Raw genomic sequence first — 14,117 nt, 5'->3', positions numbered from 1 at the left:
AAATCAGAATTTGTGTTTCCTACAAATTAAGAAATATAATTATTATTGAAGTTTAGTTATAGTAAGGTGAGAACTACAGGGAAATGTGGTTCTCAAGTTATCTAGAAATAAAATTCGAAACAAAACAACATTCTAAGCAGCGTGATAAAGATGTTGACATTGAATATAAGCGGCGCGCAGTTGAATTTTGGAAAGGAGCAGAGAAAAGACGAAAGCTTACTACAGTTCAACATAATTTTCAACTTGTTTCTTCTGAACGTCAAATACGACGATGGGCTCATCAAATTGAAGCAGGAGGAACTAAAAAAGAAAAGTTAACAAAAGTTTCCGAGTCTGTTGTAGAAACTATGAGAAAAGCTATTGGCGCTGGTTATATTTCGCATACAAAGAGCAGGGTAATAACGACAACGCTTTTAAAGCTTCTAGAACGTGGGATAATAATTTTAAAAAAGCCCAATTTTTATGTATTATTTAAACAAATGGACTTTTTGTAAATCTGTTGAGTCAGTCATATTTCTCATTCAAAGACACAAAATTCGTCCATTGACACTATTCCCCTATCTCTTATAGTTCTCGAGATATTCCACAAAAATGATTTTTCAACCCTAACTTTGAACCCAGTTTTCACCCCCCCCAAATATGAAAACGGGGAAAAATAAAGAAACACGTATTTCTTATTTTTCGGTCCCCTATAACATATCCAAAAATCAAAATGACCGAAGGCGGACACCTAAAATACTCTCCTTGTAAGTGTGAGTAGTTTTCTGGGAACTTGATCAGTGCAGGGAGATAATTATGGAAGCTATAAATCAATTTGAATGTAGAAGGTAGAATCCTCACATAGTTTAAACTTCATTAAAATTGTAATCTGAAATTACAGAATTCACTTTCACCTTTTTTCGCACTCAAACCACTAGCTGTATTAACTCCTCCTCTCTTGTTCAGCTCTTTACTATTCGACCCTCCAACTTTGCTCTTTTCTTCTCAACTCTCGAACTCTAACTCTGGTCTTTACTCTTCGACTTTCGGTCTCCAACTGTGCTCCCCGACTTTCGAGCTGCTATTGCGCTCTTGCATCACTTCTGCCTCGGTTCTATTAACATGTGTATCCACGCGCATTCACTCGTCACCACAAGGTTTGACAGGTTCATTAACACTGACGCCTGTATTTAAAAAAAAGAAAACAGCTTCAGGTTCAGATCACCGCTCTTCAACATTACAAAATCCCGAATTCTTTTTCGAAGAGCGCTTAACCCTTAACTGGTATCCTGGGGTCAGTCATGACCCCAAGCACGCAAGGTTCGCTGCAAAATATTTGGTTGTCTAAGTTTGCAAACTGAATTTCTAATTAATTTGATCATAATAGTTTAACTTTCTACGTATCCATTATTTTATACATTACCTACGAACAAAATAGGTATTCATAGAGGTTGATCTAATGTCGACTTTACAAATTTCTGTGTCCTTTTTTACTTGGGGTCTGCCACGACCCCAAGATAACAGTTACGTTTGAAAAAACAGTATACCAGTTAAGGGTTAATTCACGTTTTCTCAGTGGCTCCTTAATCTACGTACATCCAGTTCTCGTCTTTGCCGTTTCTCTGGCCTCCTCGAACCGCTTATCGTCCACGCAACTCACGACGCTCCCCTCTGTCGCGCAACAAGTACCCCCCCATAAAATCTCGCCCCAGCTCGTGTCTCCTTATTTCTCCCTCAGTTGCGTTTAACCCGATATCTTTATCCCGACACGATCTACCTTCGTCCCAGTGGCTCGGGTTAAATTCACCCGCGGTATCGCCGCTGATCGTTGCAGTTCAGCGCAGGCCTACTGTCCTTCGTTCTGTCCTTCTGACCCTAATGCCGACCCTCCTGGTCGGTTGGAAAAGGGGCCACTATCACGGCTCGATACTCGAACGACCTCGGCCGACAATGGGAAGTGGGAGCGAGGCACGCGAATTACGCGATACACCGCGAAATTCAAAGGGTTGTTAGCAAGCTCCAGAGATTTCGAATGTACAGGACCAGCTAATTTAGCACTCCGTGCTTTGTACATCTCTGTCGCCATTTGTTGCGCGGTTGCTTCCTACCTTACTTGGCATCAAAGCTGTCCCACGCTCAGAGATCCTCATTTATCCAATATTCTTCCCCGCTGAATCTCATTCAACAGATTTCAACCGATCCAAATGCGTGGATTCGCCTCTAAGGACCGTGATTACCGCCCCCCCCCTCCACGCCCCGTGCATAGCTTAATGGGCCAGATAAGCTTCTATGAGCTGCTGGTCGCCGTGCTGTACACGGGAAGCTCTGCCAAGGACGTTTATTAGGGACGAATAAGAGGAATAGGGCTCGCCGATTCATCGAGGAGGGTGTATATAGGTGGTCGCTGGTAAAATGGGGGCGGACGCGAGAATGGGGACGCTGTTGCTATCAGCTGACGGGAAATATCTCTGTGTGCGTTCGGATAAGAGAGGAACGGTTTAGAGAAAAGAATTACTGATAAGCGTAAGAATGGTTGAACGTGGTGGTCGCGCGCTCAAGCAGACACAGTGCCAGTGTTTGGGGATTCTTTCTCGCATAGCGGCAGTTCCAGCGGCGCCGCGCGGCCAGATAACGACACCCGCCAGTAAATTCTATTTTCTTTGGCCGCTTTTAAGCACGCTGTCCGAATTTATTCGCGCTCGACTCGCGATTTTCGTATATATCGCCGGCGAAGCTCGTCCAAGGGACGAACCCGGTCGGTGGGAAACGGGCGCCAGCAGCCGCGCGGCTGTTTTTGTTCGAGTTTTGAATTACGAGCCACAGACTGACCGGAAAAATCTGGCCCATCGATTGGCGAAAGAATGAATTACCTTTTTCGAGCACGTTCCGCCGTGATAAATAGACGAAGGTGTTGCCTCTATCGCTCGCTCGATGGGAAACCATTGTATCCACGACCGATTATTGGCGGTCCATTGAGAAATAAATGGTTTTGAATTATTGCGCCTGGTAATCTCGAGTTACGAACGGGCTCCAGCTTCCTGCGACTGCCCGCGATGGTGCACACGAAGCATTCTCGATTCTTTTTAGTCACGGAGCGGTTTCACGCGGGTGGGATGTTCCGTGAAATGCTACCGCAATTTCAATGAAGGGAGAATCCTGCAAATTGTGATAATAAAATCTGATTTAGCCTGCAACTTGTAGCCACGTTTATCTTCGCGTCGGTTATTCTAATGTACGTCAAAATGTAGCGTAAGGACTATAGAATCCAACGATGTACTTGCCGTTATTAATTTTCCAAATCCAAGTACCGAAAAGTGGTCGAAAGTCCAACGCAATATTGAAACGTCGATACCGGAAATTTTTCCAACTCTCTTAATGGAAAAATAACGCGTGCAGGGGTCTATGGTCTATCACAAAATGCTACGAGCACCCTTTGGTCCCATGTCACGCGATACCGACTCATTCGCAGTTCTTATCTAACAGAAACATTGGTGTTCCGTTTTACCCACCCGTTCCGTTTTACCCCACTTTCCCCCACCCGCGAATATTAAGCAATAACAGAGGCCGCAGCTAATCAAAGGCGCATCGAAATCGGAATTACGTTTCCACGCAACGCACTGCATTCATCCGAAATGTTGTCTCCGCGTGTGATGGCACATCCTGCGTAACCAAACTCGTTTGTCCCCGGAACGATTCGATAGCTGATGCAAGCTTTCATAGATATTCGTGGCGCGCCCAAGGGAAACCACCCTGTTGTCCCAACAGCCCGGAATCTCCAAGTGCATGTGGCTGCAGTTGCACTTTTCTCGCGATACAGTAACAGTCCGTGAATGGTATACAGAAACCTACAGTTACGAGAAATCACGGTGGATTGTGTTGCGTCGATGGCACAGGGACATCGAGGCGCGCAAACGAAACGCCCTGAACGCGGCAGTAAACGAAGATTGAATCATACCGCTTGAAAGAGAAATCGAATTGCGGTTTTGCGGCTTGCCGTTTCGTTCCATAAATAGGTTGCTTAAAACAGATAGCATTTCATTAGATTTTGCACGTGAAAGGCGCGCAAGTATAACGGTGCGCAAGGGTTAAATTAAAAGATCCATGTAATACGAACGTATTATCGCGCAGCAGGCTTCAGAGTTTAATTGAAACCGGGAAGTCCTCCCAACCTCTAACCTCTCCCCATGGACAAAAGATCTTCTACTTAATATTGGTCCGAGAGGGCATAATTCTTAATTACCCTCCGATCAGACTGAGCCTCTTAAACGGACGCAACAAATGAGAAATGGAAGTTTATTCGGGTCAACGACGTGGTCGACGATTTGCAGATCCGCGGGGACGCAGTGGATCGGCGATTGGTCGAAAACTTTCGACGTCTTCGCCGTGGGAAGACCACTTTTCTGACCCAGTGAAGCTGAATTAATAGTCAGTCACTCGGCCAGTTTCTTTCGTTGATTGTTCTTGCCCGCTAGCCTCTTCCTCTCCATCCGGACTCGTAGCTCTCCTCTAGTGACTCTATACTCTTCCAATCTTAAATCACTCTTCCCGCAGAAAGTCTCATTTATTCCCCAATTATCTACGAGCGACAAATACGGTCCCGGAAACGAGCACCCAGATTATTCGTTCTTCTGATTCCCCCTGATTTAGGGAAGATCGCCCCTCCTCGTGTTTTTCGGCCCGTCGAGGGAACTCGCGCAATCCCGTTTGCAAATGTTCCGCGTTTAATTTTTGCTCCTCTGGCTGGCAAGCTCTCGCCTTCGTTAAGCTCTGGCAGACGGAGTGCCTGAGACTCGTAAAAAGCGCAGACGGATCCAGGGGTGTGCGGTTTGAAGCTAACGTAGTTTACTGAAACTGCTATAATGTGTCTCGCGTAAAAGTTAACACCATGGGTCGTTGCGGGAGGTTTTAGGGTGATAACAGGCGGCAAGGGTTAGAAAGATATCTGATGAGTTTTTAATGTGATTAGAAAACTTTCTTCCAGGTTGGATTGATGTATCAAAGTTAAGTGACCAGGTTGAACGCACTCGACACGCCAGTCTGCGATAACCATGAGGCACGGCCCGCAAATTTGCACCTCCATGCTGTTTCTTGCGGCTATACACTGCGGTTCAATAGCGGTGTTCCCTGACGCTCGATAGCGGTGCTCCAGATAACGGATGGCCGTGAACCTTGTTGCGCCAGGTTGTATCTTATCCCATACCAGCCCGAATACAAAGCGAACTTCGTTTATCGCTGTACGGGAGACAGTGGTCACTAAAAGTTATCGCTCGCGCGTCAATTGTTTTGGTTACGCTAGTTTCGGCCCGATATGAATGGCGAGTGCATTCGAACGACAGTGAGATAGGAGGTAGAGTAACTCGGAGATTCATTTCACGAGCTTTGGAATGACCAGCAGGTGGAAGCATTATTGTGTCGCCTTTCGATGATGGATAATTCTTGTCAGTATTTCACTAGCTTTTAAATAAATCGGGGGTAAAAGATTTACGGTATCCAATACCGCGATTATTGAACTTTAAGGGGTTATACCGAGTCAGGAGGCCGAAAAGAGGCGAATGTTTGTGTTTTTTTTTTAAAACACGGAAGCATATAATTTTACAGAACTTTTTGCACTTAAAAGAGCATCATTTATAGAACATTTGGTAATTTTTTTGTAGAAAATATTTACGTTTATAATAAAAATACAACGACATCCAACAAGCCTTTTTAAAAACGGTGAGCAAGATATCTAAAAAATTAGTGCACTAATCTTTCTGAAATTTTGGGGGCTTCTTTTTTTATATAAAAATATACTGAATGACAGAGGGATTTATTTTCCATTGTACAGTTTCGATGATATCAACGAAAAATGATAAAATTTGAATCGTTGATAAAATCGAAACTATACAATGGAAAAAATCCCTCCGTCATATGTATATGTATACACTCGGCGGTATGCAAGGATCACTTGTATACATATGTACAAATGTGCACATAATATATATTTGCTTACTTATTTATAATAATTTTTAAACAATTTGATTACACACAGTAATCTATAGTTGTAATATGTTGTGATTTCATTTACTGTAAAATTCTGTACAATCGTTACAAGAATCGGTTCTATAACCGCTTTGTAACTTATATAGATCCTAAAAAATAAAAGTTATAGAGCTATATAGGAACTATAACTTATACTTATATAGTCTGATATTTAGGTTCTTTATAACGGGTATTCCGAATAAAGGTTCTTCATAACTCTTTCAAGAACCGAAATCTTTATAATAACGGTTTCAAGCCCTGGGTATAACCCCTTAATCGTATAAGATGTTCGTAGAATTCCCCAAAAGGTTTCCGATTGTAGAAAAAGTGTCACGCTTTCTCTAGAAATGAAATATGAGAGTTTCAACATCGAAAAATTGCAGCTCGCAAAAAATAATGAACTAAAGCGGGAGGGAAAAGTTGAGGGAGAAGTTCGCGCAAGTTCGTTCGAAATTAACTAGCTTCAACCACTGATTATAATGGTTCGCGTAACGTAGTGCTTTGGGACCGGAACTTTTTGGTTCCCCAGTGTCCCTAACATCGTTTGCATAAAACTTTTCTCTGTCAAAAATTGCAAATTATCGCAACGCCGTTTATGTGGCGTTAAACGTGTGTGGGGCATTAATATACATAGCTATTACCTATAAATGTCTTATTATTGTGTTTCGTAATGTAATTTTATATTCTTCTACCTTCTTTTCTTTTAATGGATACCTCTATCAGTTCCTATTGCCACAAAAATATATTATTTGCCCGTTTTCTTTCAACCACCACTTACAAATGCTGCCATCCAACAAATGTCTCAGACTATCTAAGGTGTTCGATAATATTGCACGCCCTAAAGAGAAGAAAAAAATTAAAAGAAAAAAACAAAAGCAACGAGGGCACAAAACGAAAAAAGAAAGCCGTCGGTGCAGCACTAACAATAAGATCATTGGCTTCGGCACAATCCAGACTAATTTACCGGCGAGCGAGAACACTTTCATTCGGCCTCCCGGCATGCATCGTCGATTGTGCCGTAATGTTCCATTGTATTCGCGCGACGCGGTCGTCGACGAGTCTGAAAACACGCGAACGCGTCGCCGCACAATCAGCGAAAGAGCAAGATGGCTCGAGCCAGCAGTCGGAGCTATGGCTGTGTAAACAGTGTCGGTGGGAGAAATGGTGAGTGGTGTCGCGGAGAAAAAAAAAAGAGGGTATATTCCAAGGAAGTCGATGCATAACTTACGAACACAGCGAAGGTGTACGCGCGTCTCCATCGCGTGGCGGATGTGTGCGTAGGCGTCACCTTCGCGACGCCGATGAACCACCCTTTTTAAGCTCTCTTCTCCCTCTTGCTGTCGCGCGTTTAAACAACGACCGCACACGTACACGTGCATACGAGCACGGTTCAATCTAACCTCACCCTCGCGGGGCCTGTTGTCATCGAGCACTTTGAATTTCGACCAGTCAGAAACCGACGGAGCCTCCTTCCACCCCTGTTCTCTCCGGCTCTCTCCTCCCAACTTCCGTGCGTCTCGATGCCCTCCGTCTCGTTTCTGACGGCCAGAAGCGCGAGCAAATTGAAACGGCCGCGAAGCAAGAGAACGTTCCGCGCCGTTCACTGGAGGGGCGCACGTATGTCGAGGCACGATCTCGCGTACATTTCGACGGACGTGAAACGAGATTCGAACGTCCGTGCACCGGCCGCGCGAAGAGACGCGGCATTAGGTGGCGATGCCACGAAACGTTTTTGCCGTTATCTTTAATCCTGGGACTCGACGTGCCTCGACTCCCATCGTCGACGAAACCCACCTATCCAGGGATGGCGCGCGATGACCAACTCGTTTATGATACCCTTGCAGCGATTCGGAACATTCGTATACGCGAGGGTATATTGATCGAAATTTCTATCGTTTTCCTGGTGACACAGCCCAGTTTGAAGCGCAACGATGGGCGCGCTCGCGGTACGGACTACTGATGCGTCTGACCGCGCACTGGGCGCCACTACTTGCCCTAGACGCTTCGCCAAGAGAGTCCGGAAAGGAATCTTTTCTCTTCTACTTATGAATTCTTTTTTCATTGTGGCTATGGTGGAATCTTCGCGGCACTTTAGCAAATTAACTTATCACAGTTGCTGAATGGCGGCGGGAAAGTGAAACAGCCGACCCAGCGATGAATCATTTCCATACTTGCGATTATTCCACCGCCGCGTCTTAGATTAATATTAAAAGCGCACCCGCTGCACGTTATCGCGCGTACACGCCTGAAAACTTTAATCACGTAACGGGTACCCTTCGGGCCAGCGAGCGACCAGATTCCGCGCCACGTTTCCCCCTGGCCCCGAAAATTAGCCTGGCGTGATTAAAACTGCACGCGTTACGCCGTAAAATTAAAACCACGGTGAAAAATGTGGGCGTGGCCCGTTAGTTGCCGTTCGAGGCAGTCCGCATCAGGAATTTAATAATACGCTCACGACGAACGTAACGAAAAAGCCAAGCCCGCTATCGACCGCCACCATGAACCCACCGAGCCAGGTGATTTAGTGAAAACCCATCAATCTTGACTGTTTCAGTGTCACGCGTACCTGGAGGCCGCTGCTACTCACAACGACGACGAGGAATCTTCGAGTCAGCAATCAGGAGCGACGCATTGATGCGCCGGCGATCGATCCGCGGCGGAAGTGACGAGGCACCGACGACGGGCCGCCACGGAAATCTCGATAGACGTGAGTAAATCCATTCTACAACGTGTGTGAAGTCGAGAATCTACGTCCATTGTTCGGTAAGCGCGATGAAATGCTGCGGGTCCGATGGATTCTCTTCGCCCGAGCAATCTTGGCTGTTTAGAGCAATAACTCGTCGAACAAGGGTTAAAGAGATGGACATGGAAGAGACGCGCAGGGAGAATGTAGAAAGTAGAGGAACATAGGAGCGGCAAGTTAGAAGGACTTTAATTTCGGAGTACAAAAAATTAAAAGAAAAAAATTAACACCGACTTCAGAAGAATAAAAATGCACTAAAAAGTTAAAAATAATTTAATCCCTTATTTAATCTACCACTCTCGTATTTTTTAAGTCGGCGCCAGATTTACACAGTGCAAGTGATGAGTCGCCGAATTAAAAAATACGAGAGTCGTAGATTAAATAAGGGATTAAATTATTTTTTACTTTTTGGTACTTATTTATTTTTTTGAAGTCGGTTTTAATTTTTTTCTTTAATCTTTTATTTTCTGTCGTTTTAGTTTTATATATATTGACACAACATGCTTAGGAGATATGCGTGCACGTACATAACCTAATAATAATTAGGTGACAATAGTCTTTATTATTAACCAGAACTGGCAAAATATTGGGACAATATTTATGCAGTGTAGGGTGGGACCACCGCATTCTTTCGAATAATAAAAAGAAAAGATTATCAGAATCGGTTCATATCTTGAGGAGTTATGCTGGTGCAAACATAAATAATGAGACGAAGTTTGAATTAACCAGTAGTGGCAAAGTATTGGGCCAATCTTTATGCAGTGTAGAACGAAACCGCCGGGGCATCGCCCTCTTTCGAATAAAAAAAAGATCATCAAAATCGGTCCATATGCTGAGAAGTTATGCGGGGACAAATATTTAAAAAAAGGCGAATCTATAACCTCCTCCTTTTTGAAGTCGGTTAAAAACTGAAAAGATGTACGGGACGTCTCGAGTAAAGTGCTTCCCAAAGACAGACTTACGAATCTAATTACGTTCGAGTCACTGTAACCTCGTAAGAATTGGAGGGGCACGTTCCAAAGGTGTGTTCGAGTCTCCAACACTCTATTCATCTACGTGCCCTATAAACGCTCGGTGATCCTCTGAACTTTTAAAATTGCTTGGATCTACTGGAATCTACTGGAAGCTGGAACCCACTGTGTGTTTCGAGGCAGGTCCCTCCTCGGTACAGTGACTCGGTGGCTGTTCTTGCCCGAAGAAACGGCGAGAGAAAGGGTCTGTTAAGGGTTGATGATATTACCAGCGATATGTATATACACAGTCGGAGAGACCCAAATTACCGGGCCAAGTGTGCGGTGCACCGCGGCGCATTCTCGTTCGCGCTCGCATTCGGATTCATAACTGCTACGACCGCCAGTTTCAGCGAAATGGAGAGCGCTTAACGAATGCCGGAATTACCCGAAAGGTAGAATTATACTGGATGTGCTATCGAGGGTTCCACGTTTCGGGAGAGCGATACTTGTATTTTTAGTGCGAATCGATACGTCCTGTCGCGGCAAGGAGGAGCAGGGTGAATTTAAATTTGCAAAAGAGGAACGTATCGGCTTGGATTATTTGTGCTGGGAGTAGGAGGGTCTCGAGGTGTTTCCCTAGCCGTTTTCTTCGTCGCAAATGTATACGGATCAGGGATTGAAAAGGTTCCGAAAATAACTGTTTCAAACTGTTATATATCGGTTCCTACTGAAACAGTTACGAGAACCGAAACAATGTTATAAGGTGAATGTCCCAATTTCTGTTCATTTAAAAGATAACTCGTCATAAAGAAGGTGTAAAAAATTTATTTGCGATCAAAATTTGCAGAGTAATTGATTAATTCTTTAATAATAAATCAACCAATTCAAAAAACTATTTAAGAAAGATATTTCAAGATGTTTAACTGTTAGTAATTTGTAATTAAATATATTATGCTCTAAATGTCCGTATTTCTGCTCATGAAAAATAGCGATGTATGTATTGCCCCAAGCTCGTGCAACACTCGCGTAAAAGTTTAAATAATTTTGAAGTATTTCGTTGCAACTATAGTACAAACGTAACGCATATAATAATAAGAAAAATAAGAAATGAGCAGAAAAGGGGACATGAGCAGCAATTGGGACATTCACCTTCACTGTTATTAGAATAACGGTTCTGACCTAATATCGGTTTCGGTTCCGGTTAGAGTATCGGTTCTATATAGGTTACGATTCTAATATCGGTTCTGATATCGGATCTAAGTATATCGGTTCTTATCGGTTCTATACTGGTTACGGTTACAATCACAATAGTATTCACTATAATATCGGTTATATTTCGATTCTACGTAGTGATGGTTAGATGAGGAGTTAGGATTAAGGTTATAATAATATATTATTACATAGAATCGAAATAGAACTGCTATAAGAATGAATACTATTATCGCAAAGAACGGACGCCCGCGCATAAGGTGAATGCCATTAAAGAATTAATCAATTACTCTGCAAATTTTGATCATAAACAAATTTTTTACACCTTCTTCCTGTCGAGTAGCCTCTTAAATGAGCAGAAATTGGGGCATTCACCTTATGTAACCACGCGTGCACACCTCGCAACAGATCGTCCGCGATACGAGATCTCGTACGCGTCACTCACAGTTTGCGACACATCGAGCGGCCAGTCTCGCGTTTATTTTCCCGTTACGATGATTACGATCCGTTGCATTATCGGCGGCCGCGCCTACAGCCGATACAGCATCTGTTCGTCCCAAAGGCACATGTGCGTATCGCGAGCCATTTATTCAATTCGCATTCCGTAAATCCCTCCTGCAACGCGTCCTCGCAACCCACGCTATCCGCTCGTCGCATCCCCGCCACAGTACCATGTAATATTCCTCTGGATCGTGTTGCACGGGCGCAAAGGATACCGGTTTCCGGTATCGAGGCAAGCGTATCGACGCGAAGTAAAATTACTCCATCGTCGATGGAAATAGGATGCCCCCAGAGCTAAGGGAAATGGCCACAGCCGACGTTATTTACAACCCTTACGTGGTTGCGCGCGCGCGTATACGCTGGCTCGCCAGGGTTCAGTTCCTTTTCGGATGCCGGCCAATTTGTTGGGACAGCGAAAGGCGTTGCTGGAATCAAGAAAATGGGAGCAGAGAAGGTGTACTGGCGCGCGTTGATCATGAAATAGAGACCGTATCAGAAAGGATGAAAGGGAACATCCGGTGACCCTGTTTTCGCCCCCTTTTCATACGCACCGAGCGCGGCGTGACTAAAACGAAAGTGGGATACGCCCGCACCGGGCAAATGGGCGGCAGGATTGCCGTGGAAAAACGTACGGCTGTTGCGAAATCGAAGTTATGACCGGCCGATGGAGTCGGCTAATCGCGATTACATCGCGCTACCACCGCTCCCCGTATCGACCTTCCAGTTAGCTTATAACCCCGGCTAATTGCGATTACTTCGTGCCCCTACCGATCATCGACGTCCTGGTTAGTTGATAGCCGCGGATAATGGCGATTACGTACCGCTACGTGTCCGCTATCGATCGCAATTTCTTTGGACTCGTTCGCCAGGGAAGGCGCAACCTGCAGCGAAACTTGGCTATGAAAGTTATAGGCCACGGTTTAACCGTTGTGTGACCAAGCCCGCTTTACTCAACACTTTGGGGCAATAACTTCGTAGCGATGACTTTACTTTGGCGCAATAACGCGAATACTAACATTGCTGTTTACTTTAGCGATAGCGTAACGATCGCCTTCGGGGCGAATCCGCGGTGTGCTAGCTAGTATACCTACCCCCCCGTAACGAGCGGAGATCAGTCGGACGTGTTGGCGAAAGTTAATCCGTACGAGAGCGCAGGTTCCTAACGAAATCTCCCGGACAAGCGGGCTCAAGTGTTTCTGAAAAATGAAGTTTCCACGTTTGACCCGTGAAAGTACTGGAGAAGTTGCGCGTCCCTTTGAAGCGCACCGGGCGCACTAAATTCTTTACGAACCCTTAGCGCAACCGGTAACAGTTATCTCGTCTGTCCTTTATCCCACTTTCCTTTGTTCGGAATTACATTTTCCACCCCTGCTACGGCCAGACAGGATTTGCCCCTTCTCGAACGTCGACCGATGTTTTTCTTTCTCGCTGCCCCCGGCGGGCATGTACCTGCTCGCTCTAGATCGAGCTGAAGAGGCTACTAAACCCTAACCAATTTTACAGCCGCTCGTCGATATATAAACTCGTAAAAGCGAAATTCAATACAGCTCGCGCGGGACCAGCCCGTCTAACAATAAAATATTTATACGCGACAATGATGCTTCGAGGACCCCTCTCGCTCCTTTCTTATTTAGTTCCCGTAAATATAAAACTGAACGCTCGATTTACGCGCGCGCGCGCGGGCACGCTGACGCGAGTGCAACGCCCGTTCTTTTCTGGAAATCTGCAATAAAACGAGCCCCCGGACGGCGCGCCCTGTTATCCTGTCCTTCTGGATAGTTCATACTCGAACGCATCTTCGTCGACAGATTGCATTTGAGATTCTGGTGGGCAACGGGAAACGTCACCGATCCTTTTGTTTATGGCGTATCCAGCCATCCCGCGATGCATGAATCTCCGGTTCTCGACACAGTCACTGAGCCTGCATGCACCCTGTCTGCCGCGTCAAAAAGTCACGTCCTCCCGCGTAAATCTTCGTTGAACGGCGGGCTGAGCCCGGAGCGCGACAAGACACGGCGGGTAATCAACGATGCCGATGCAGACGACAACTTTGCCATTATCGTGGCCGGAAACATGACCGGGGGGGCCGCGCCATCATCGTGGCCCGTAGATAACAGTCTGTCGGTCGAATAATAGTCGGCGATGCGCGTAAACGTTGCCCCGTTTAACAACAAGCTCGGCTGTATTTGTGCGGCGGGGATGTTGCAGTTAAATAAATAGAACCTTTCGCGCCGATCGTATATCATTTATGACAGGAGTGTCAGTCGGCGTTGAAATAAATTTAAATTTATCCCGTGCTTCCTTTCGCCGTTTTACTTGTCAGCGTTATAGAGCTGTACAGCGAGGCCCATGTATGGGAAATGCCGGTTGCTTTTGACGCTAGAGCAAGCTGACGGGAAGAGCAGCGAAGGAACGCAGAGCGTGAATGTTGACAAGGGAGAAATAGCAAAGCTTTTATAGCGACGCTATGCCGTTGATATCCGCGCGTTCACTTCCCCACCATCTCGTGCATTCCAAGGGAACTCCACTGGTAGATGAATTAAGATGAATCGCCCAGTATATCGCTGTGTGTTTTTTAATGCCGAATTAACTCGTCCCTGAAAGTTTAATCGTTTCCAGTCGGCTCATTGTCGAGGGGGAGCAAACACTGGCGTCCCGACTCGTCCAGACAACCGGGCAGATGCCTAGGCCGGCAGCTGTTACAAATTCTAACA

The 14,117-nt window shown here is 45.4% G+C and overlaps 1 protein-coding gene across 5 annotated transcripts in view; it reads left to right on the top strand.

Annotated features, from left to right (window-relative positions):
- Nucleotides 1–14,117, top strand: part of Kek5 (leucine-rich repeat, immunoglobulin-like domain-containing kekkon 5 protein) — a 256,658-nt gene that overhangs the window by 175,851 nt on the left and 66,690 nt on the right. For 4 of the 5 annotated variants that reach the window (XM_076808519.1, XM_076808518.1, XM_076808521.1 and 1 more), the window contains one exon: nucleotides 8,552–8,704. In XM_076808519.1, the coding sequence (XP_076664634.1) occupies nucleotides 8,632–8,704 (73 nt within the window). In that variant the 5' untranslated portion in view covers nucleotides 8,552–8,631. Of the gene's footprint in view, nucleotides 1–8,551; nucleotides 8,705–14,117 lie in introns of those variants that run through there. The other variant, XM_076808522.1, reaches the window with a different exon arrangement.

The sequence above is a fragment of the Andrena cerasifolii genome, chromosome 3 (genome assembly GCF_050908995.1).
Source record: "Andrena cerasifolii isolate SP2316 chromosome 3, iyAndCera1_principal, whole genome shotgun sequence".
In the NCBI taxonomy this organism is placed as follows: domain Eukaryota; kingdom Metazoa; phylum Arthropoda; class Insecta; order Hymenoptera; family Andrenidae; genus Andrena; species Andrena cerasifolii.
The sequence above is the reverse complement of the archived record's forward strand: the minus strand, read 5'-3'. Positions and strand labels throughout refer to the sequence as shown.